A 27,150-nucleotide genomic window follows, 5' to 3' on the forward strand; every position below is an offset into this window, starting at 1 on the left:
CAGGAATAGGAGTAGACCATTCAGCCGCTCGAGCTGGTTCTGCCATTCAATTAGATCATGGTTGATCTGTATCTTAACTCCATATCCCTTAATACCCTCAGTTTTGAAATTTTCAATTGACCTAGCCGCAACAGCTTTTTTTTTTGGGGGGGGGTGGGTTGGAGGGGTTGGAAAAGAGAGAAAAGAGGAAGAGTTCCAGATTTCTACTACCCTTTGTGCTTTCTGACATCACCCCTGAACAGCCTAGCTCTAATTTTAAGGCTATGCCTCCTTGTTCTGGACTCTCTCACTAGAGGAAATAGTTTCTCTATCTACCCTATCAAAATCATTTAATCATCTTAAGCACCTTAATTAGATCACCCTTTAATCTTCTATATTCAAGGGAATACAAGCCTAGTCAATGCAACCTGTCCTCATAATTAAACCCTTTTAGCTCTGGTATCATTCTGGTGAATCTGCACTGCACCACCTCCAAGGCCAATATATCCTTCCTGAGGTTCGGTGCCCAGAAATGAATGCAGCACTCCAAATGGGGTCTAACCAGAACTCTGTACAGATGTATCATAATTTCTACCCCTTTGTATTCCAGCATCAACATTCCATTAACCTCTTTAAAATTATCTTTTGTACCTGTCCACTAGCTTTTAGTGATTTCTGTACTTGGACTCCTAAATCGCTCTGCTCATCCACAGTTCCTAGCTGCTCACCATTTAGAAAATGAACTATCTTTCTTAGGCCCAAAAGTAGATGACCTCACACTTTCCCATAGTGAACTCCATCTGCCACAGTTTTGCCCACTCACTTAATCTATCAATGTTCCTTTGCAATTTTCTGCTCCCATGTACACTATTTATTGTGCCACCTAACAGTGTCATCAGCAAATTTAGGTATACAGCTCTCCATTCCTTCATCCAAGTCATATATTATATATATATATATATATATATATATATATATATATATATATATATATATAAATAAATAAATAAAAGCTGTGGCCCCAGTACAGATCCCTGGGGGACATCACTAGTCATATCCTGCCAATTTAAGTACATACCCATTAGCCCTAGTCTGTCTCCTACCTCCTAACCAATTCCCTATCCAAACTAATAGGTTGCCTCCAATTCCATGTGCTCTCATTTTTGAGAACAGTCTCTTATATGCAACCTTGTCAAATGCCTTCTGGAAGTCCATATAAATAAAATCCATAGCCACTTCCGTATCTACCACGTTAGTTATTGCCTCAAAATATTCAACTAGGTTTGTTAGACATGACTTACCAGTTACAAATCCATGCTGGCTCTCTGATTAGCTCATATTTGTCCAAATGCTCAGTCACTGTGCCTAATAACAGATTTTAGCAACTTCCCCACAAATGATATTTAGCCTATTAGTTTATAATTTCCTAGTTTATCTCTTACCCTTCTTAAACAGTGGAGTGACATTGGCAATTTTCCAATGCAAGGGGACAATTCCTGAATGGAGTGTTTTGGAAGATCATGACTAACGCAACAACAATTTCCTCACCTACTTTTTTTTTTAAAAATAGCCTGGGGTGGAAAACATCAGATCCTAGAGATTTGTCTACCTTTCATAACATTAGTTTCTCCAGCACTATATTTTGCTTATATTGAATCTAGTTAGTTCCTCTCCTTAATTTATTTTTTATTTTTCCTTGTATCTCTGGTATTTTATCCTCATCCTCTACTGTGAAGACTGATGCTATTTAATAAGTATGCCATTTCCTGATTTCCAACTACAATATTCTGTACAAAGTTTCCCCTGTTGTTATATCATGAATTTCTGCTCCACCAAAAATCAGCGAGGTGGACTGCTCGCAGCCCACCAACGGTATACATATCATTGGAATGCAACGTCATGATGACAAAACAAAGGGAATTCTGCTCATGTCTGCTGTTGGGCTGTTTCTAACATGCAGCTTCAAAACTACAAATGCTTAATGTAATAAGGGACAAATGATAGACAGCATTAACAATATTACAAAGTTATTCAAATGAATACATTTACCTTTATTAATTAACAAAAAACTGATAAAGGGTGTTGGGGGGGGGGGGGGGGGGCAGGGAGATGGTTAAATGTCTAAAGACTGAAAATAAGTTGGAGAATGTAGTAGTCTCCCAAAAGAGATATGCTCCATTTTATTGATGAAAACACACTGGTGGAGACCCACCAGGTCTTATTTCCTCATGCTCAAATAATAGAGATGGTCCATTTCTGGCCAACTGGTGTCAAACTGAACAGAAAACATCATCCTGCCTGCTCTTGGGATATAAATCCTAGTGCTCAAAAGGCAAGTCTTAGCTGGGGCTCTGAGCAACATTCTCCTTTAGTGAACGAATGTTTGGTGAAATTAGTCAAGGATTTCACTCCCCATCAAAGTCACCAGAATTATCAGAAGCTTCAGAGCAGGACAACTAAGGAATTGTCATACAGGGAGTGGGAAACCTAGAGTTAAAAAAAGGGTGGAAAATTTTTAAAAATTGCCCAAGGTGCACAAAAAAACTTAAGACATTAAGTTTTTTTTCTAAAAATGGTCTTATTGAAACTTTAGCCATAAAACAACTGATGGATGTTTCAGATGGTCAGGAACAATGAACTGAAGTGGCAAGTGTTAGCAGAGGCAACCCCAGCTCTAGCTGCTGTTGTATAAAATGTTTACTGATCTCTATTCATCAATAAAGAAATAAGTTGATGATTGTATGCATCAGGCTATCTATCAGCTCTGGATTTACAAACACTGTGAGGTATCTTACGAGAATGTTTGGAAAAATGAATGTTCTTTTATTATCTGCTTCTAGAAATGAGTGTGAGGAATCCCTTGTAAAATTCCTTAGATTCGTCATCTCCTCCACAAAAGAAAAAAAAACACCTATCTAAGCAGTCTATATATACACTACATTGCCTGGCTGTATAGTAGACTGCAGGGGTAATCAATTACATCTCCTGCCCACTTCAGAAGGGTCTTGTGTACAAAGTTTACTATCTCCAGTGCTCAGGGTTAAGCTCCACCTTAGCACAAACTGCAAGAGTAAATTAGAAGTGTGTACACGCTTTGACAAGCCATATATTCACTTTGTTTTGAGCAAATTATTACGGAACAATGTGCTATGGGAAAAAAAAAAGTTCAGTTGACTCATTCTGTGGCTTCATTGAAAAGCATTTTTTTAAAAAAAGTTAAGTGAAGCTAGACATAATTTTGAAGTTGTAAGGTTAGACTCAACCAAATTTAGAATCTCAAAACCATCCAAATTTTCAGCACTTCAGAATTTTTTATTCAGAACAATTTTGCACAAATCAGGTTTTAAAAATTAATTAATTAGTGAAGGCACTGAGTTGCAAGAAACTCTAATTCTTACCTTGCCTACACAAATCAGATGATGGTTAAACTCAACTGAATTGAAAGTGTTGGTCATTTAAGAATGGAGTATATTTCTCACCCAATGCTTAAACCAGTTATATGTATGATGTGGAGATGCCGGTGATGGACTGGGGTTAACAATTGTAAACAATTTTACAACACCAAGTTATAGTCCAACGATTTTATTTTTAATCCCACAAGCTTTCGGGGGCTTTCCCCTTCCTCAGGCGGTGTGGAATTTCCACACCACCTGAGGAAGGGGAAAGCCCCCGAAAGCTTGTGGGATTAAAAATAAAATCGTTGGACTATAACTTGGTGTTGTAAAATTGTTTACAGTTATATATAAGCACTGATGTAGAATTCTACTGCTATAGAAGTCACTATTTTACTTTTAAGGCTTTAAAAATAAAAGCTTCAGATATAGACAATTACCAGATATCAAGTATCATAAGCCAGCTTGAACATATTGAGGTTCCCAAAAGGGCTTGCCTTCAATCAAATTATGTATTATTCTTGATAACCATCACCTCTTTATTGTTGGCCACTGAAAGAGATACTTGCTTTCAAACTGTATAACCACAAGTAGTTTGTAATGTAGTTTCAGTTTCACTATGTACTGTAGAGCATTACTCACAATTGATAGTAAATTCCCGCTGGAAAATTTAGAAAAAATTCATGACATGAATCTCCCCGTTGCTCGGTAAAACTGAAAAATCAAATTACAAGGTCACAAAAGATAGATTTTTTTCCTTGTTTCCCTCTCCCAAAGTCACTTTCCCTGCTTTATTCTGATTCCAATACGGATTCCCAATAAGTGAAGTAAGCTTCCATTGATTGTGGGATTTCCTACCCCAAATGAAACTCAAATATGGGGGAAAGCAACGCTATTAACATCCTTCAACCCGTTACTCCTTTCACCATACATCTTCCCTGGATTTTCTAGGGCTCAGACAATTCTCCCAGAGTTCCAAGGCATAGCATTCCATTTAGCAAGTTATTCAAGAACTAACCAAATTCATCTACGACAAAGTGGAGCAACAGATTGCCAGGCACTTAAGAAGCAAACTCATCCCTTTCTTAGATTGTTATAAATGTTAGTACTGCCCGAGCTACCAGGTCATGAATTTTAGCCAACAAAAAACCACACACATTTTATATCTCTGTGGTTGGCACAATGTGCCAGTTTGCTGTGCTTTAACTCCAAAGATCTGTGTTCATATCTAGTCCACACTGGTGGGATAGCTGCTCCTTCAATATGAAATAAAGCACTCCAATCAAATGCAGAGTGGGTATAAATCCTCTGAACGAAACTAATCATAATTTGGTGCTAATGACAATTTTACTTGGAAAGGCAGCAGGGAAGTTTAGTATAAAAATATAAATGTCAGACTAGTTCACTCTACTGAGGTTGAGTAGAGACACCTTGTTTGGATAGTTTTGTGGGAGCTTTCCTCTGCATCTAGGCAGGAATTGCTAGATCCAACAATGGGAACATTAAATGAAAGACCATTTCCCAAATACCAAACACTTAATTTAAGTTGATTCTTACATAACATTTCTCCTCCCCCCCCCTTCATTAATTTCCTTCCCACCCCTCCCCTCCCCAAGGCATCAACTCATGGCTGGGAGCTCACCCAAGTTGCTATCATTCATGTTGCAGCGTTGATAGTGAATGTCTGCTATTCAATGACAGAGGAATCACAGCTGAGCCCAAGGCTGTCCTCAAAATGACAGCCACACACACTTCTGGCAGGGATCAATGGATAGTGATCAGGAGTTGGCTCCTTGGCTGGTTTTCTCTTCTTTAGCTTGGGGCTCGGAGTTCAATTGTAGCACCCTTACCACTGCCCTAGCTGAGATTGGTACTTCAGCACAAACTTGTGATCATACCCAGGCCCTTCCTTTTCTATTTATATGGCTCACAGGATAAAGTGAGTGCTTGGGGGAACCATTATTTGTTACATTTTTGATCTGGAACTTTGTCTTCTTGCACCCTCCTCCACCACCTCAAACACAAGGTACATGGGCAAATCCAATAAAAAAAAAGTGTTCTTTTGTTCATTTTGACTAGCTTTTCCCACATATAAAATGATAAATATTTCACAGGATATTATTTTCATTTCACCTCACCATGAGAAAAACCCCAAATTTCCCATAGATTACATCAGACTTTTGAATCTCACTTACAAAGCAACGGCAGCCTCATCCCAGAGATATGGTAAGACTAAGAAAATGGAGGAAGTCCCTTGACATTATTCTATCAAATATATTTAAAATGGATGATTTTTGAATTTCTATCTTGCTACGTAATAATTCTTCCAACACAAATTTGGCAATCTCAAGAACAGCTAGTAAGGCTCATTTTCTGAAATCGAAAAACAGGTTAATTTGTTTTCTACCCCTCATTTGAATAAAATTAACCCAATGTAACTTTTCTCTTTCAAATGCCAATCAACCTGCTGTTCATTTCCACCAAGTTCTGTTTTTAACTTTATTATTTGTTCAGACACTAATACAACATATCCAGGACAACAAAGGAGATATTAAGTCAGGTCAAAGCTTTGCAAGAGTGACTTTTGGATTAAACCACAGTTGATATTCTGAACGTCCCATCTTCCTAGATAGCGACTCCCAACCTGTGAAACTCACTTAGCAACCCCCCCCCCCCAAAAAAAAACATTTAGCTTATTAAACCCACGCAACAATTACTACTAATCAAATACACCCTTAAAGTGTACAGAACATTCAAACAATTCAATTAAAAAAAACTGGCCACTGTATGAACATTTTAGGATTAATGCTTTTTTAAAAAAAGCCTAATTACAAGTCTTTTGATTATTGGATCTAAAAGCTGTAATTACTCTCTAGCTGTGTTGTCCAATAGAATTGTCTGCTGTCAGTTTAGTTTGGCAATTGCTATGGTTACAGATTCTTAATGCATGTATGGAGCTGCACAATTAATCATTTTTGCTGATGCAATGTGAATGCAGAATTTGTGCTTTCTATAGGATATTTCAGGCTTAACATTATGGTGAGCAACATAATGGGAAAGTTATGTCAATTGTTATGATATTTCTATCCATTTTATTTGTTTATTTTTAAATATAAATTTTTCATTGCAGCATTTCCCCAGATTTCAAAAAGGATATACAAGGACATCCAGCTAGGAGGTCATTTAAATAATCTATGCATTACTTTAGAACACAGGTATGCTTTGCAGATTATTTCTCTAAGCTCGTAATCAGATGACACTATAGACCAGCACTTAATTCTGGAAAAATACTTGGGCAATTATTTAAAATGTCGACCACCAAAGGCTTTTGATTTAACTATTTTATAAGAAATGGTGAAGAGAAACATTACAAGACAATATCATGCCACTTTACCATTAAAACCTCGGATTGTAGAATATCTAACTGTAAGTATCCCCTTTAGTCACTGTCAAGGCTATTGAACACAAAAAAAAAATGGAAGAGGGTGAAGAATTCTAAGATCAAATATTATAAACTGGGACAACCCAATTTGAGAATGCTTTTAATAACTACATTCTTACGCACAGTTCAATAGAAATGAATGCAGTCAATTTGCTAGAAAGCAACTGTTTCTAGTCTACCCAATGTGTAAATGGAACAACAGGACATTTAAGATTCAAAAGAAGTTTATTGCGGCTTTTGATGCAAAATGAATACAGGGTGGACATTATTTCCACCCAATCCATTTATTTTCTTGTATGGTAAATGCTTTATGTATTCCTCTTTGGCTGCAAAGAGGACAAAGAACCATAAGGGTATTGGGAACAAAGATTTTAAAAACTTGAATGCTGTAGGTCTAGAGGTGTTTGTGAAAGTACAAATGTATTTTGTGCAGCTGTGGCAATGTCTGTACCAAAAGAATTATTGAATATCAAATGCAAATACTATTTTGTTCAATATTTTAAACTGATGACCACAAGGTAAATATATATATTGTCTTGGCAAGCTCACCAGTTCAAAAGGTTGTGGGTTGAAAGATGCTTTGCATGTTCCTGTCATTGCAATCTTGGGCTTTACTGGATTTGCAGTGAGGAATCTGGCAAGTGCATCAATGTTTTATCACAATGATTGCTACTGAATACAATTGTTACTGAAAAATTTGAATTTTAAAGATTTTCAATTGAGTCAAAACTAAGTTTGCTCCAAAAGGGGGCATACTCTTCCCAAACATCCTTCAACAGATGTATTAGATATGTGCAGGTGGGCACAAGCCTTGGACTTGGCCTCATGTTGCTGTGTTCACACAAGACCCCAGTAACACTTGCTTTAACTGGATCTGTCTTCATTTAACACTTTAAAAAAAAAAGCACTGAGCAAACTAAATGGGAAAACTACATCTACTATGATAGCCTGTTCAAAGGGGGCATCTGCATGTGTGGAATTGTGAACGTTCTTAAAGCAGATACAAGAAATGGACTGGCAGCCCATTTTCAGGTTCACCATTAGTCAACCAGTCCCAGACCACTGAACGCATACACAATTGTAACCACTGAAAAGTAAATTATATTTTGGGGGGGGGGGGGGGGCGAGCACTAATTAGGCTTTGTTACAAGTCTTTCATTAGACAAACAAATGGACTTTTTCCCCCCTAAAACAAATTTGAGACAAATAAACTCTGCCCAGATTGATCACACAACCCCAAACCATGTGTTCCTATTTTCTTTCTGATTGGTAACACTTTACTCCCTCCCCTGAACCTCCACATTCCTTTTGGGGTTTACTTCACGAGTGGGCAGTCTCCTATGTGGGTGAATTCTACAAAAGCCTTTTTCACTGTTTAAAGGTCACTGGTTTCTGCAGGGTGGGGTCATAGTTTGGTTATGGCAAACAAACCCTGAGCTAATGACTACAATTATGGGCCGGATACAGTAGTCAAAGATGGTAGATGGCGTGCATCAATTCTTTCCAAAAAGTGCCCTAGACATTCCCCTGCAACAGGACATTCATACCGGTGTAATTATTACAAAAGTCACATTCCAAGAACTCTTTAAAACTAAAATGTTTATCACAGCTGACATTGCAAAGTCCATTCTTTGATGAACAGCCTGCTCTGACCCTAGACGTAAAACTTGTGAATAGGGATTTCTTGCTTACAATAAAGTCCTTGGGTCATTAAATAAATCTGTTAAGCTATATATTTGTTAGATTTATATTTCATCACACTCCCAGATACTCCAACTATCTACTATGATAGGTAACCCTCCTCAGAGCAGGCTATGTTATATCTTTTAAACCTTCTCCCCCAAAATACGGCTCATTAAGATGAATGGAACAGTGGAACTATTTGCATTATAAATATTTGCATTGAAGCTAAGGGTGCACCATAATTTGCTGTAAAACATGTCTATATATTTCATTGTGAATTCCTGTTCAAAGCTCATGACGGTTTGTCAGTCAAAATATACTAGCAAACCTTCAAAAATATACCAAATGTTAACATTGGCTCAATTTAAATCAGTAATGCCTTTTTAAAATAAATATACTCCAACAGTCCATCTGTAGTAACAGAAATAAAAGTTTAAATACTCCAGAAGGAAAATGAGTGACAGGCCCACTATCTGAAAACAGCATCAGGTTTCCTCAGAATGCCCAGAGACAGCTTCCAGAACCATTTGCCACAAATTGTACTTTTGAGGTTTAACCCAACAATCACAGCATTTCAGTATTACATAATTTTAAATACAACTCTCACAATGCTGGTTAAAATGAGACAGTGTAGGAATTATCTGGCTGATCTGACATATGAAACTGTACTGAGTTTACTGCATCACTGAGCAGAGAAGTAGCCATGTTGAAAAATCAGGGAGGTATCAGGCTGTTAGAACACCCATTACAAAACATTTTTTTTAAAAAAGTCTGTATAATCTGATTTCTCCATTACCGGCATGGGTACTAACTATTAATTTTTATTACATGGAAGAAGGGATAATTATTTCAATAACGTTCTTATTTAAGAAAAACAAGAATCATTAGTAGCTGGTAAAAGCTGTTTTAGAGAACTGATATAATAGTTCAGAAAAAACAGATTTTATAAAAATTATTGTATTACATATATATATATATATACACTGACAGCAGGCAGAATCTAAAGATCCAAAGAATGCTCAACTTCATTAGAAATTAATATGTAGCCGTTTATTGGATGCAGGAAACACGTTTATGTTTTCAGTTTTCAACAGCCAATTTTAAAGTTTCAACCCCCGTCCCCTTGTAATGCGCCCTCCAACTGGCATTCTCTGTTTAAATAGAGATTTCAGAATGTTACATCTTTACTGCCTTACCGTGTATGGCAAATGTTTCTGATAGGAGGCTGGCATGCATTACTAAGTGCAGTATATCTACTTCACGCATTGTCAGTTCCTTTATTTGTGCCGGATTCACTCCTTGGTATCATGCTTGCTAATGAGGCTGAACTCGGCATTTGCTGAATTTTAAGCCCTATATCAGAACCTCCTGGCAGTATTAACCTTTTGAATGGAGACAGTGTTCCAGCCAATCAGAGTGCTTCATGAGGATCGTATGTTTCTGACGTTGTGGAGGATACTAATAAAGTGCAAGTGCATTACAGCAAGCAGCAGATATTGGGAACACCACACTAAGCACTCTCTCTCTACATACACGCACATATATATCTAGGAAAGATAGAAGCTGTCCTTCATTCCATACAAAGTTAATGTTTGGAACTATATCAGTCTCTCGGAAATGGAATTTATAAACCTTAATAACCCTTCACGTAATAAGGTTTTGCTTTACTCAGATAGGGCCTATCCATCAACACTTTCTCACTGTTCAATCTATCCCAACTATTTCCCTTTAAACCATTTGCTGAGGGCTTTGACAACCAGCAGTTGAGCACCTGAAAATGAAGACAATTCAGTGCAATTTGAAATAATCACTGCTTTTTGAAAAAATAAATTGATGAGACCAATTTTACATGGCTTAATAGTAACCACCCCTTCCCTTCCCTCCCCTCCCCTCCCCCACAACTATTACTGGGAATGGGAAAAAAAATTCTTCCATTTGCATTACTGCCCTACCGTTTGGGAATACTATTCGAATGTACTAATCCATCAACAAATATGGCTCTTGGTGTTCCTTAACAGAAAAATAATCTACAACTATGATCCAATTTCTGTCTTAAGTGTACAGTGCAAGTGTAACAAAGAAAACGAGCCACATGTCTGCATTCGTGTTTTAACTTGGTACAAATGTAGTTTGGCACAAATCACTAAAATGTAAAACAAACCCCAATCTCTCAATTATATAGGAGTTTCAGTTGATGCTTATTGAGTCAAATTCTGTGGTTAAGTCAGAGGTTCTCTGGAAATGTACTAAACATTGCGCATCGTTTAATCATTTTCATCTCAACTCTCAATTTGGTGGAATGCACTAAAATGATAGCAAATTGCAATTGTATACATATAGTAAACAATTAAAGTACAAAACATTACTTAAGTCAGCTTTTTGTTCAGCTCTTTCACAACATAAGGAAACAGTAACATTGGATTTTTGAAGAACAGTATTTTTCCAAATGGTACAGGTACATTGGTATGGAGAAAACATAGGAAGGTATGCCATGATTTTCACTTTTATTCTGAGAAAGCTAATGAAGGACTGGTTTTCTATCATGTGTTTCCTGCCTTTTATTCATTTTCTTGTAACTTTTCACTATCTTATTCATTGACATTAGGGAAAAGGATACTGCTCTGAGGTCTATAAACAGTGAAGAACATCAGTCAGGAAAAAAGTTTAAAGAGATCGACTTCAAATGTGAAACCATTAATATTTTTCAGACTTGAAATGTTTACATAATTTATATTTACATAAATTAAGATTCTAAATTGACTTACACTGAAATGTCTTGAATCACAGGGCTATATAGTTCATAAACCAAATTCAGTCTGCCTTAACTCCCATTACTTTCTCTAGAGTAGTTAAACTTAATATTGCTTCATTGGTTGGGTGATGATATACAAATCGCTCCCATTTTTCTAAAAATTCTTACATCCCTTGGCTGTACCAATGAAATTATGTTCATCTGTAACAGATCAAATTGAATCCCTGTACCCTGAATTGTTCTGAGCTTGGTGTACTGCTCTACTTCTTGGCAACTCAAAAGAGCTTATTGGTAAAACAATGCAGAAGATATTCTATTCTTCCATGTCTGAATCATTACAGAATAAGTGGCCAGACCTCCAGCATCTGCAGTAATTGGCTTTTTTCCTCCTTCAGAATAATCTTACATGTGAACCTCAATTCACCACAGTCCATCACAATTACACTTGTTCAACACACAAACATCACTTCTCAGTCTCATTCCACTTTTACCATCTAATTTAGAAGTCTTGGATATTTATTGCAAATCCATCATCAGAAAGTTATCAGTCATACAATCATTATGAGACTAGCATAGGAGTCTGAAATGCACATATAAAGAATATCATAATATGATTCAAGACCTAAAGAGGTGCTTGAACATAAACTACGTGACCGGCAGTCACCCCTAGATAGTTTATGCTTGCTAACAGTAGCTATCCGCCTGGTTTAATCCAACAGAGCCCTTGTGACCAGCTGTTCTGAGGATGGGTCTTTCCTGGCACATAACTTCCTGCTTTTGGTTACACCCTCTGAGCATGAAAAGTGCCAGTCCTATTCAACTGCAGCTGTCATATAGTAAAGCAGAGTCCTCACCACCCCCCAAGCTGACATTGTTCTGTTTGAATTAGCTTGACAATTGTGTCTTGGATCAATATTTTCAAAGTTGGGGAAAATTAAAGGGTGGGGGGAGAAAGGAAAGAGGAATGAGAGAGGTAGCAAATTTGCAGCAGCAGGGAATATAATTGGTAGTATTGAATGTCAACAGTTTGGTTAATTTATGTAGGCCAGACTATAGCTAAACACATTTATATCTTCTGTTTGGAAGGGATGTTTGACCATACTGCTGCAGCAATCACAGTCAAGCATCCTTTCTATTTTAACAGTATATGAAGAACACTAACAATGGAAACAAAGCTCAAATTGCATAATTGATTAATTCTCAGAGACACTTAACAGTTCGGAAATAAGTTAGTGTGCGACCAGGGTTGCTAATGTGTCATTGCTTGGATATGCTATTACATCGCTATATTGATCGTCACAAATGAAATATAGAATGCCCTTTGCCATTAAAAAGTGTTTTATTAACATTAGTAATTGCTGCTACAAATAATCCTGTTTACATTAACACTGAAAGATTAAAAATATAAGAAAGCTGCCCCATCATTCAATAATAAAAATCGAATGTATTTTAACCTGTACAATGATGGTGCACTTGGCCAAATGACATATACAAGAAATACAACAGGATTCCAACCATTTAGTTAGATTTGTATCAAAATTCTATCAAGAATTTTACAGGTGCCAGCAATGTATTCTGTATTGTGTTTTGTTCGCCACGGCCTTCCATGTAGGACTTGGTAATTTAACAAGTCAATCACCAGGAATAGCAAAAGGGAATCAACTGCAGCAGCGCAGTTAAGCAGCACCCTGACAGAACATTAGTACAAAGCTCAGCTGTTTTAAAGGAGACTTGCTGCTGTGACATTATCAGGGGACTGAGACATCCATGACCCCCCCCCCCGCCACCCCCCCCACCCCTTTCATAGCTGTGTAATCTTAGCTGCATAATATACATTAATACAAGACCAAGTCCCTTCAGGATGTGAAGGCCGCAAAAATAAAATATAGGTGGCTTTAATGCCTAATACTATGGATCTGGTAACAGTATGCAAATAAAAATAGTGGGAACAAATAGGTCATTGCTCTGTTACAATTGCATAGTTATTTTTCACTCTTGCAGAGGTTTTGGACAAATATAAAATAAATATTCTTGACTTTTGTAAGAGTTCTGCTCGGTGTGCCATTGTCTTCTCACATCTAAGTGACATCATTTGCAAGGAGTCTGTGATGGCTGTACAACATCTTAAGAATGCAAATGATATTTCTGCCAGCATTTGGGTAGCATTCCACCACCAGTTCCCAAACTGTACTATGGCTTTATTTTTTTATTATTTAAAAAAACATATCATGCGCGTTATTTTCATCCACTTCAATTAATATTACAGCTTTAATATTTTGCAGATATTAGTTGACATAAAATGTTCAGGGGTGAGATTGCAAACCAAGGCTGCTGGTATTGAAAGGATTACTATGCAATGCATTCCTTTAAAAGTGTACATCAACTATTTTTAAATTGCTCTCAACACATCTACTGCATTAAATCACAAAGTATAAAATAAAGTTAAAATGGATGGTTGCAGAAATAGCTGTTGCCTCTGTAATCTCACCTAAGAATCCCTAGACATTGCAACGTGATCTGCGGTGATCCAAAGGAAGCAGCAGCCAGAAGAAGGGGGAGTCTGGCCAAACTCTTATCATTACAATCACATCCAGAAAGTCGCCAGGCTAGCAGGATTTCATGGTCTGTGTAGCACTCTGCTGGGAAGAGGCTGGCCAGTGGATCAGGGCAGTGCTGAGTTCACACACCGATTATGTATTCAAAGCTCATAAAGCACGCTACAACTTCCAACTGAAATGACGCCAAGTTCAAGCAGAATCATGTTTCTCTTCAATAAATATTAAAATGAAACATCTGCAGAAGCTCCTCCCCCCATCATTATCCCCAATCCCTATCTGAACAGGGTTAGAACCTCACACTCTCCATTGTCTCCTAATCTGCTGGGACTCTTTGTTTAAAAGTCAGCAGTTCTCTTTTTTAAAAAAGGAGCATTATTAAACTTTTATCTTTTCATTATTAACTCCAAGAGGACCTGATTCCCAAGGAAACTTTCAAAATTACAACATTTCAGCTCAGACTACCTACAAAAAAAATGGATATTCTGAATGCAGAATTATTGAGGCAAATAAAATCAAATTACGTACTATTTTTCACCGACAAAAATTCTGTGAAGCGATATTGTAAACTTAACACTACATCGTATTGCCAAAAAAAACCACAGCACTCAAAGGGTCAATGATTATTACGCACTTTTTCTAAATATGCTCCGAGAATGCAATAATTAGGGTGAGCATTCCTAATCTCTTCCAAAATTCTTCAGATCTTTGCAATATATCAGACTCTCAATTTCCCCCGCTACCTTTTCCTCTCCAAAAAAGTGTTGGACTTTAGAAATACTGCTTAGGTCCCAGGAAGCAGCTGCTTTTCATTCTATCTGCACGGCTGATATGGCCTACAAAGAGCTCCTCTTATCGCCTATGCTGTTAACACAACTACCTTGCATACAAACTTTCTCTCTTCTGGTTATGGTAACAGGGTTGCTGCCATTCTACAGGGACCAGCTATTACTATTCAAAAGTTTTTTTAAAAATAAAAAATGTACAAATGCTACCAAAATATTCCTCTTGGTGGCTGTCTGAATTCATAGACTCAAAATAAATTTCATATTGAAGTCCTTCTTTATAAAAGTTTCAGACAGCAGATATATTAATTCCAGTATGAATATGCATAATTTTCTGTGCGCGGTTTTAAGAAAACGTGTCAGCACCTTCATGATTTCAAAGTCCATAATTCCAAAGCTTTTCCAAGGAATAAAAGATAAAATCAATGTAATGCTTTATAGAATAAATGGGGAACAGGCCCGACCAGCAATAGGACAGTAGCTGCAAAGGCTCTGCACCGACCAGTGAAAACACAAAGGAACAAAGAGGGGTAGAAAAAACCCAACAAACTAAGTAGCTAAAGAATGAGAGAATAAACAGACTAAGGTAAAATATGAAGACTTGTGTTACCTGGAGGGTCCATTTCAATGTAGAATATTAGCTCTGTAGAATAGGGCATCATCACTTCTCTCCAGTCTGCATCAGATTTGTCCATATTCCAAACTGTGTTGTACATTGTCTACGCAGTATTAATATTTTTTATATAAAATGCTATCATACAGCTTATACGTTACAGTATTTCTGAATCCCTGCTTCAGATGTGCTCTTCAAACCCCTTTTTTTTTGTTGTTAGTGCTGACTTTAAGGGCTCCTAGTTCAAGAAAAAAATTAACAATCATGGGATGAATGTAGAAACCAGCTCTACGATTCTGGGCTTACTTAAAACAGAGCCTAGACTTCATTTTAAGAGCTCAAGGGGCTGACCAGTAACCTTTCACATCATAAGACGGTGCCAACTGAAGACAGGGGGAGAGGGGGGGGGGGGGTCAAGCCCAATCAATAAAACGATTTTTAAAAAAAAAAATCACTTTCTTAGAACACAATCCTATGCAACAACAAAAAAAAAAGGTCCGTCCCTGCCGTCCGTTTATTTTATCTGCTCGACGTTTAAAAAATAAATGTTTACACATACACACAAAGCACATGTATTTAAGCTTCCTGCGTTGTCATTTCCACCACCTCCCCCCCCCCACTTTTCCCCTTCCTCCTCCCCCCCCCCTTCAATGAAGCGAGCTGTGGTACAGCCCAATCTTTGGTTGCCTGCCAAGGGCTGGTGCTGTGCTGCACGCAAGCTCTGAATTACACAGCAAATGAGAATAAGATTACTCCAACCGCTGCCAAACTCAGCATTTGCCTCTTTGTCTGCTTCTCAGAGGCTGCTCGAGCGCACCGTGCCACGGTCTCAGCCAATCCCCTGCCAGCAGGCCCGACAGCCACATTCTGATTGGCTGCGCAGTTACTAAGAGGGACAAAGGAAAGGGCTGATTTGAAATAGAACAACTGACAGATCTGTCTGCTGAGCTGCAAGGGGGAACCAACAGATGGCTGAAAAGCTGAGTGCAGAACTAAAACTGAAGCCCCCTCCCCCTCCCCAATCCATCCATCCCTTCTTCTTTGGTACTCATTGAATTATGTTTCCTGCCATTGTGTGAGTGCTGCAAGAATACACATTTAGAGACAATTACCTAAACCAAATGACCAAAAAAAAATCAATGGCCTATGTTACAGATTGTTCAGGCACCAAGAAACCTTACACTGCTTGCAAAGCCAAGGAACACAAGATTGGCTGCAACGATATACAGAAGACCTTAAATCCCCAGTGAACCCAACCATGGTTAACCCTTTCTTCTGCCAGACAAGAACATTTAAGTCACCACAGAAAACACTAAACCCTTTCTTGCAGACCAAAATGTTTTGTAAGCTATTTATCTTAGAGACTGGTGTACGTGATGTCATTCCTAAATAGATTCCAGTGATTTTAAATATAATTGACTGCTTCGCCAGAAGTTCAACAATTCATAGGCTTCAGTTAAAACAGAGAAGCCACTTCAATCCATTTTTAGCATTAGACAAAGTACAGAATATTAACTTTCACTGACAACCCTTGATGTCAATACTTTTTTATGAAAAATAAAATATTTATGTACTGATTATAGCTGAGAATCACCTTTTAAATTTTAGTTACTACTTTAATCTCCCCTGCCTCCCCCCACAAAGAAAAAAGTACCAGCTACAGTGGTCCCTGTGAAGACAAAAATGTTTAAAGAGAAAGAAAAATTACAATTGTTTTTGCATGTTGATAGTATTCTACAATGGTGATCACTACCATTAACAGCATACTCCTTTAACAAAATACCTTCAGCACAATGGTAATCTATATTTAGATTTGCATTACTGTCATTCTTTGCTTTGTGCAGTCAATAAAATTTCACATCTGTGTGACAGTCTGAATAAAATCCACAGAAAGCAGCTATTGTTCGGTAAAAACTTCTCACTGTTTTGTTTACAAGCTAGTGAAATAAGAAGCTGGTTACATTTCACAGCAGCCATCTTGTCAGGGACTGCACGCTAAAAGTTGTATACAAAGAGAGAACTTAGCCATTAAAATCGTACATCCCTTCAGCAGGCCCACTTATCACAACCAGGCTATGCTAGTACTTAATATAATATATTTTGTTCTAGTACTTAATATGTAGTTCAGCATTGTCAAATCTGGAAAATAACCCCCTTTTAGCCAAAGCTAAAGCAAATATACAGTTTTTCAAGTTCAAAAAAAAGAGAATTTGCACATGATATATTTTATGATTTTAAAACAACATTGGCTCTAAACTTTGTGTTGAACTCATTGCATGTAATAGACCAAGAGAGTTTAGGTTTCAAACAGGACATATGATCAGTCTTGCTAATGCCTCAGACATTGATTCCCATCAACCAAACTCACTTGTTTGAATCTGAAGTGGGCCAAAAACAGCTTAAAACTGGGTCATAATTTCCTGCAAGCTTTAGGTACAGTCTGTCACATTAACCTTTAAACTCAGCTAGAAACTGAGGTAGTTAATTCGCAAATTAAAATTTGATATTTCTCAGTTTATCCACTAGGTGGGGTATCTGATCACTGACTTGTCACCATTCATTGTGGCTCAAAAATTGTGCATGGTGACTCCTGAGTCACAAAGATGATATTAGGAAAGAAATCCAGCAGTCTACTGCGAGCTGAAGGAATAATGACTATGATACAAATTGGAACAAACAATTGATGGTAGATTGTGATCTTTTGCAGAACATCTTTGAAAAACAGTCTGCTCAATCTTGAACTGCTAATTTCTTCAAAACCAGTGTTTCAGCACTCACAATTCTCTGCCATTTTAGATACGGTCAGCTCTATTGACAAGCATAACATAACTGCTCACGACGTAACCATTCCTGAAGGATCACTGACCCTCTGGGTTGGTTTACTGTGAAATGCATTTTTTTCCCCCATAAATGTTACTTGCCAGTGCTGCAAGACAGCCTTGGACTCTGCTACTTACCTTTTAATATTGGTTTTCTTAAGTAAACAGCATGCCATCTCAAAGTTTAAAATGGAGTTTCAAAAAAAACATGTTCTTGTGAGCTCCAAACTACACCTCGTTCTGGACCTCATAAAATATATTTGTTGTAACACAAACCTCCGATGAAGGCCATCAGAGCAGCAGTATTCCATTTCTAATTATCTACATGTCAATTTTATAGGTTCAAATCGAAACCAACCAATGATTTCTGTATAATCATTTAGAAGTGGGACTATAAGTAAATAAATTAGCACAAATAAAATGTAAATTAATTTTTAAAAATAATTGGATATAGATAATTAGGGCAATTCAGTCTGGGTGGAACAGTTGATGACACGAAAGACCTAGATATATTCTCCAAAGGTTATTACTTTAATTTCTTTTAAAAGCCTTTATCTGCAGTGTTCTATGAGACAATGAAGAAAACTAGTTTTATATGTATTGATGAGGATGCAGAAATGCTGCACTGCTGGGTTAATAACTGAGATCTATGTGATTTCTCTGATGTACTCATTGCATTAGCCCTGAGTTGCTTCAGGGAGTTATGGAAATCCCTGGTTCTAGCTACTGCATACTTAGTTTCACACCAGCTTCAACCAACATGGTGATGTCATGCTTAGTTGCAATGTGACCTGCTCTCCTTGCCTGATGCAACATTCTACCAACCGTTTCAAGCAAGTCATTCTTATTCCAAGCTATTATCAGCTGCAAGCACTGTCCTACCTCCACTGAGAGGAATGAATTAGGTTTTGTACTTCTGAAGCAAAGAAAGAAAATTATAATTTATAGCTTCATTCTGTTCTTTTACTTAACAGAGCTGGCTGCAATACAAACAATATAATTCTGATAGAACAGAAGTAAAATATTGAAACCTATTAATATACTATTTTTTCCCCATAGTTTTTCTCTTCTAATAATTCTCACCCCTTCATTTTTGCAGCTTGCCTTAATGTCATCCCATTTCTTTCTGCTGCTGGACAAATGTTCTCTTCTTACCAAATTGCTAACCTTAATAGTGTCCTGGACTATGATGCCTTGGATTCTCAATTCTGAATAAAGCAACATGAAGTGAGAAGCCTGGGATTCAGGATTAGTCCCAAATTCAATCTCATTTGATTTTTAAAAAACTATTTAAATCAGATAATGGAATGTCCCTGTTGGCCCAGTAGGTAAATGCATCACCTGGTGATGAACCACATAGACCAGAAGGTCCAAGGTTCAGCCTCATCTCAGCTAGGGTACAGTGAAACTGTTACATCTGAACGAAAGAGGAAAAAAACAGCCAGAGCTCCCATTCCTAATCGCTAACCACTAGTGCCTCTTGGTGAAAAATGCATGTATAATCAGGTGCAGCTGTGACGATATACACAGTCAAATAGTCTGTCAATCTTGTTAGGTTATGGTTCCATGGATGCAGCCTGCCTTCCCATACTTCACCCAAGTGATCATTCTCCATGCAGGAGCCTAGACCATGAGTGTCAGCAGGTTTTTGCTTCCCATGGGGGGCATCATAGCCAACCCTGATCCTGTCCTCATACATGCACACTTTTCAGCATAGACTGAGTGGTTACTGATTTGTCATGGATTCCCCTCCCTAGCCCATGGGAGTAAAACAAGATGTAGTGCCACACTGCCAATCTAGATGAGTTCAACAAACTCAGTATCAAACGGGGAGTCTTCCTAGTTTTTATAGCCCAGTTCCACACTAGGCGGTGCATTTCCCTAAACAGTCATCAGGGAGCTGTAGATGGCTTCTTTATTGAAGTTTGCTCAAGGCAGACTTCATTGTCAGAAGCCAGCAACTCCAGATGTTATGTAATTAATATAATACTGATCCATCAAAAAAGTTTTTTGTTAAAAAATATTAAATATTTATAACTTTTAAACTTTATATACCTGGACCTTGCTTCAGAGTTGACATTTTCCTGCTGATATAGAGGATGGCACAGAAATTCTGCATGGCAGCACCTAGCTCAGCCTGCTTCAGTGGAGCCAATGACCAAGAGCCAGCTTCCAAAATGTTTTTGCCACGATTAAAAATTGATGGTAATTAAGAAATCCTTCACACAGGGCTTCCCTCTGCATATTTACATTAATAAAGTTTGTTGGACAGTTCTGATGGCACTAAAAACTGTGTAACTGTGTAGATCTTTTATTTCAATCCTATCTTGTTTGACTTCACACATTGACGCCATCACTAATTAAATTGCATAATTATTCACAGAACAGACACCTTCAGCACAGGGCGGCTAATTGTGAGGATGCAAAAAGAAACAACTTTGTGCTTAAAACTGGTAAATTTTTATTTATCTCCCAGAGTGGCAGAGGATTATTTGGTAATCTTTATGAATTGTTGTGTTGGATTCTCCCTCATTAACAAAATAACACATTTTAAACCCCTTTTCAATGTGGTCAATTTCATTTTGACATAATCAAAGACTTCTTTAAGAAATGTCCAGCAGTGGTGAAGGCCTAAGGAAAGCAATACTTTCTCTAAATGTCAACTAGGCCATGTTGACTTCATTTATCAGAAATATACTGCAATTATTATTTGCAGGATATGGCGAGAAATGTCAAATCCTACAATAAACTGCTGGCACATTCTCAAAATTACCTTGTGCCTTTTTTCCCTTCAGCAGATGACTGCTAAATGATTGCTATAGGATGACACAAGATTGATTAAACAAAAGCCACCTTGTGCCAGAATTCAGTCCCTGTAAATGGGGTTTGTATCTCATTCTCTGCCTCTGTCAGTCTCTGTCAGCCTTACTCTGAAGGGCTTTTCTTGGTTGACTGGGTCACAGTAAGCAGAAGTGCAGCCATACAGGAGAAGATTGAAAGGAGTAAAAGGCATCACCTTTTCAGATTTGTCTCAACAAGTTGGACCACAATAGAACAGCAAACTCTTCTACAATGGGCATAATTCATGACCTTTGACTTCTAGAAGCAGTTGGATGCCACGTTTATTTACAGTTTATTTTTAATTCTCTCTCATTTAGCTTTCCATTTCATGCTTTCAGTTATTTCAATGTACTGCTGTTTCTTTTGTTTTGTTTTACTTTACATCCTTATTTTTCATTCTTATCCTTTTCCAGTTATATTCTTCTTTCTTACTGTTTTAACAGAATATTCCAGGTTAAGGGTCTACAAATGGTCTTATTCTAGAGTCTGAAAAATATATCCCTGTATACAATTTGAAGAAAATGCAAAATAAAAAGTATGGCAAACAAATATTTTAGTAGAGAACACAGAAATACATTTACATATATAGTTATTTGTATTAAATAAAAAGCTGAATAAGAAAAATGAAAAGTAAGGACCCTGGAATGGCCTTAACCTTAAGTATTCATCTCAAAATTTACCCCTATTTTTTTCATTATTCATAATTGATTTTTTTTCTTGAAGAGCAGACTATAGGATCACTGAAAGTAAGTAGAATCTTGTCCATAGCGCAACGAGAAGCTGAGAGATTACTATGTTTCATCTCTTTCTCCCTCCCCCACCCCCTCATTCCCTTCCTCCTGATAAAGTTTGAAGGTTAACAGTCACAAGTCTAGCTCAGTAGAGGTTTCCTCTTCCACTTTATTCTGTCTGATACAAAATACAGCAAAGATAGTGGTGGTGGTGGATAGGAACTATTAAAAACCTTCCAATATCTCCTGGTTTATAATTTGTCAGGGTACAGAATAGCAAAGAACGATATGCCCTGCTGCCATCCCCATCCCCTACTGCCTGTAGAACAAGGAAAGCTGCAGATAGATGGATTCGTGGGCTCATTTTAACGCTGCAGGCATGATGGATTGTTCTGTGACTAAACAGTCTTTTCAAAGCTGCCTTTCATGAGACCTATATATAGACCATTTAAGAAACCCATATATATTATTTATATGTGCTGTGTATAGGTGCAGAAGAAACTATTACAATGTGTAATAACAGACATTTTAAATGGTTAGCTCAGTCTTAAAGGGACAGCGTCTTTCTCTGTCAGCTCCAACAGCCTGAAAAAATATAAGCCTCGATTTTAACCCAGCCCGTCTGGCGTGAATGGAGTGGGTGGGTCGTTAAGATGGTGGACGGGTGGTGTGCTGCTTTCCTGACGCATAAATACTGGAAGGGAACAAATTTGCAGGACTACGGGAAAGAGCAAGGGAGTGGAACTAATTGGATAACTCTACCAAAGAGCTGGCACAGGCATGATGGGCCGAATGGCCTCCTTCTGTGCAGTATCATTGCTTGATTCTATGATTCCCGGTCCCACCATTTTAACCAGGCAGAATTCAGGCGCGGGAGGGCAGCCCTCCCCAGGCAGGTGGAGCCCTATTTAACATGCTGAAGTCATGGCCTGATGAGGTCACTGTCACCACAACGTGATTTTAACTCCAGAAATTGGAGGCCCGCACGGCATCAAAACTGTCAGCGAAACCTGGCGGAAAGCAACAGGGTGGCCAGTAGAGGCCAAGGTAAGTATTGTTTCTAATTTCTGCAAGGATTTCTTGTGGGCTAGGTGGAGCAGCAGTGCTCTTCCAGGGCCTGCAAGGAACCATTGGGCCTCCCAAGCCACAGGCTTCCCTCTCCCTACCAGCAACAACATCCATTGGAAACATTTCCCCCCCCACCACTCAAATAAAATCGAGGCTACATTGTTTTTCACTATTCAGCTAAATAAGAAAATTCAACTCAAATAATTTGGATAAATAAAAACACAAGCTATACAGTATTGCAGAAATCCATTACTGCCTTTGTTAATTTGCTTATGAAAATTACACTGCAGCTAAAATACAACATGGAACTTTAAATTTCCGATTTAAGAAAAGGATTCTTAAGATGATTGGAATTTAAAAAAAAATAATTAATTACTGTTGAAGTAATGCAAAAAGGTGCATAGTTTCTTTTTAAAAAATCCCCAATTATAATTGGTTCCCTTTGCATTATAGAGGGAATAATGGATACCTGGATCAATAACAAAGCAGTAAACTAATCTCAGGTGGTTTGGATGACACTCAGAATGACGCTTAAATGGTTTATAACCGTCACCTAAACCAAAGTTTAGATTACATCCATAATATCATTCCATGGTGTCCCTTTAACAAATGGGTGTACATTACTACCGCCACAACCACTACTACTAATATTGCTACTCTAACAACAACAACTTGCATTTATATTGCACCTTTATTGTAGAAAACCATCCCAAAATGCTTCACAGAGGTATAATATAAACAGGCACTAAGCTAAAGAGGGAGAGGTTAGGAGGGGTGACCAAAAGAATGGTCAAAATGTGGGTTTTAAGGAGGGACTTAAAGGAAGGGAGGGAGGTAGATACAGAATATTCCACAGAGTGGGTTGAAGGAATAGCTGCCAATGGTGGGGTAAAGGGAAGAGGGGATGTACAAGAGGTCGAAGTAAGAGGAACAGAGAGTTTGGGGTGGTTGTAGGGCTGGAGGAGGTTCAAGAGCTAGATAAGGAGGCCATGAACAATTAAAGCACAAGAATAAAAATTTTAAATTTAAGGCATTGGGCAATCACCAATCAATGTAGGTCAGTGGGGGACAGCTGTGACAGGAGAGCGGGATTTGGTGTGTGATAGGATACCGGCATCAGAGCTTTGGATGAGCTGAACTTTATGGAGGGTGGTTTATGGGAGTTCAGCTAGGTGAGCATTGGAACAGTCGAGTCTGGAGGTGACAAAGGCAGGTTTCAGTGGTGGTTGGGCTGGGGTAGGGGCAGAAGTGGACAACATTATAGAGGTCAAAATAGGTGGCCTTTCTATGCAGAAGATATGGGGTCAGAATCACATCTTGGGGTTAAACTGGACGCCGTGATTGCAAGCAGTCTGGTTCAGCTTGATACAGTAGCCAAGGAGGTAGCTGGAGTCATTGGCGAGGGTACAGAGTTTTGGGGGGGATGTTGGCACACACAATAGCTTTGCTCTTTACCTATGTTTAGCTGGAGGGTGTTATGGCTCATTCAAGACTGGATATTAGACAAGCAGTCGGAGCACACAGGCAGTGGAGGAGTGCAGAGAGGTGATCGAGGTAGAGTGGAACCAAGCTAGGGCAGTCCCATGGAGCTAGACAACGGAGGAAAGGATTGTATGGACAACTTTATCGAAGGCTGCAGAGAGTTCAAGGAGAACGAGGAGGGATACTGCACCATGGTCATCCATGGATTGGCCGCCCATTATATATCCCACCTGATTTTCCCTTCCATTGACTTCAAAGGAAAGGAAAATGGGCCAGAGTGTAGAAGGGGCAGGTGGGTGATCCACCTGTTTTATGCCCCGGCCACAATTGAAAGCTCCAGCTATAATCTTCAGTTGATTGCTGGGAAATACAATAATCAATATATATATATATATATAATTCAGAAATGAGCGATCAAAAAAAAATCTCTTCCTGTTAGCTAACTCTACTAAAGCTTTATTATAGTGAGATACATCAGCATCTTTGATGAATTACAAAACTGGTTTACCTGGAATATATGTGTATATAGAATCAATGTTAAAAATTGGATGTTTACGTGTGGTTACTCCCAGCAATACATGGCAGCTTTTGCCACATGACAGGGCCTGACATTTCATTAGAATGGTATGCTACTAAGATTTCCTGTGAACAAGGTTGATGTGGCATCGTATTGAACCATAAGCAGGGGTCACTTCCATTGTATTAAGTGTTAGAACATCTGGTTACACACAGTACCACAGTAACTCTCTGCTTGATCAGGCCATATACATACACAGATAGATACAGTTAATATATTCACAATCGACTCTTTGCAAATGTTTCCATCTGTTTGACCTCTTTTGTAAATATAACTCCTTTACTAAACCAGAGGTAATTCAACCAATCAAGCCATACCTACTCTGCTGTCCATCCTATTAATACATATCCAATTACACAGAGTGGCAAATAAGGCTTTGCATGACATCATAAACCATGAAAGCAAATCTTCATTGATTAATAACTTCTACCAAATCCCAAGAGTGTATCCGAGCCATGAAAATATTTCCAGAAATTTATTTAAATAATAGATGCAGGTTGCATTTTTTTAAATTTTCCCTTTGGAGGTAATTTGTCAGCATTTATACCTTCCATTAATGCTAAACACTGCCATCATGGTTGATGATTTTTCCATATGATGAACCATCATCTGACACAGAACGAGGAGCTAGTTTATGAAATTCTTACTTTCACTTATATAGCATCTTTCACATTCTCACTATGTCCCAGAGTGCTTTGGACCATTGAATTACTTTTGAAGTGCAGTCAGCAGGTAAATATGGCAGCCAATTTGTGCACAGCAAAGTTCCACAAACAGCAATGAGATAAATGACCAGTTCATTTGTTTTTTTGGTGGCATTGGTTGAGGGATAAATGTTGATTAGGACACTGGGACAGTTCCACACTTCTCGTCGAACAGTACCATGGGTTCTTTTATGTCCATCTGAACAGGCAGACAGGGCCTCAGTTTAATGTGTCATCTGAAAGACAGCACCTCTAACAATGCAGCACTGCCTCAATACTGCACAGAAGTGTTAGCCTAGATTAGATGCTGAAGCCCTGGAGTGAGGATTGAACCCACAAACCTTTTGACTCAGAGAAAAGAGTGATACCACTGAGCCAAGCTGACACATAATCAGACACTTATTACTCTGGAGTGGGGTTATAATATGATGAGGGGACAGGGGGAAAAAACAGAAGTCTCTTTTAAAAAGATCCAATACTTCTGTATTTATTGCATAATACGCTGTATTAGAAAGGGGTAACAGTCTTGTATGCATTATAATACTGTTATATAACTAACTACTGCATAAAAAAACACACCAATTACGCTCCAGAAATCCCCAGAACATTTGCCAAATATTCCGAACTACTATGCAATAAGTAACATTCCTTGTTTTTACTCAACAAACAGAAAAGTCACTACATAAAAAGCCCCGTCACAGCACAAATGCTATAAAAGTATAGTCATTTTTTAAAAAGCCTCAAGTTCCCCAGTGGTTTTTTTGGTAATTATACCAATGTGTAACTGAACCACACACTCCAGCAAGGTCCCAAGTTCAATTCACAGTTTGTGCTGTGTTAGCTAACTTAACTGGTTACAATTGTCCTCAGTGCCCCTGGGCTAGGGAGAAGGAAAAAATATAACCATGGTTCCTATTCCTGATCATTATCCATTGACCCATGTTGGAAAGTGAACTTCAAGCGAGGACATATTTGAGCGGGCTCAGGAGTGATATTCTTCATGGTCAAATAGCCTGACAGCAGTTACTGCCTAATATCACGCATGACAATGGCCACATGGGGGAGGTATTGGAGGGCACACAGTACCAGTTAGTTAGCATCTTTAGAAGAGGGGAGAAAATTGGGAGTGGGGGAGAAGATGAAGGGAATCACAAGTAGTATTCCTGAAATTGTTCAGCTTTCAACAAAAACGGGGGGGGGGGGATGAGTTGGGGGAGGGGGAGGAGAAAGGGGAGAGTGAACTGGAAAAGTAAGATAACATTTGTAAGGTCTACACAATAATGAACTAATGCTTCAATATGCTTGGCAATAGGCCTACATTCATGAAAAGTTGATTGAACAGCTTTTTAATGTCTGCATAGTGGAACTAATGTAATAATTAAACCCCGATAATGATAATAAAGAACACTGTCAGTGCCACTGATCTGCAAGTGTAAATGCTGATATCACATTTATCAACACTGGTACTAACATACTGTCCAGGCCCAAAGCCCATTTTTCCTTCTGGAATATCAGTTCTGTCAAGTCACTTTCTTGTTGAGTCAGACTCTCTGTTCTTGGATTTTTTTAAAAAATAACTGTTTCCATGCATCGATACTTTTGAAAATAATTAAATTCATCAATAAATATTTCAACTGAGTTTGAAATTAGTCACTCTGTTTCATCTTATGAAATGTTCCTCTTCCTCCAGTAACCTATAGGGAGGGCAGCTCTGTAATATAAAAGCT

At 38.2% G+C, this 27,150-nt stretch overlaps 1 protein-coding gene across 3 annotated transcripts in view; it reads right to left on the reverse strand.

Annotated features, from left to right (window-relative positions):
* pik3r3b (phosphoinositide-3-kinase, regulatory subunit 3b (gamma)) overlaps nt 1–27,150 on the reverse strand; it is a 542,585-nt gene that overhangs the window by 18,213 nt on the left and 497,222 nt on the right. Inside the window, exon 1 of one of the 3 annotated variants that reach the window (XM_067990167.1) lies at nt 15,199–15,732. The exons of the other annotated variants lie outside the window; for them this stretch is intronic. Coding sequence (XP_067846268.1) covers nt 15,199–15,304 — 106 coding nt within the window. The 5' untranslated portion in view covers nt 15,305–15,732. Of the gene's footprint in view, nt 1–15,198; nt 15,733–27,150 lie in introns of those variants that run through there. 3 annotated transcript variants of the gene reach the window in all.

This window comes from Heptranchias perlo, chromosome 9, assembly GCF_035084215.1.
Source record: "Heptranchias perlo isolate sHepPer1 chromosome 9, sHepPer1.hap1, whole genome shotgun sequence".
Taxonomy (NCBI): Eukaryota; Metazoa; Chordata; class Chondrichthyes; order Hexanchiformes; family Hexanchidae; genus Heptranchias; species Heptranchias perlo.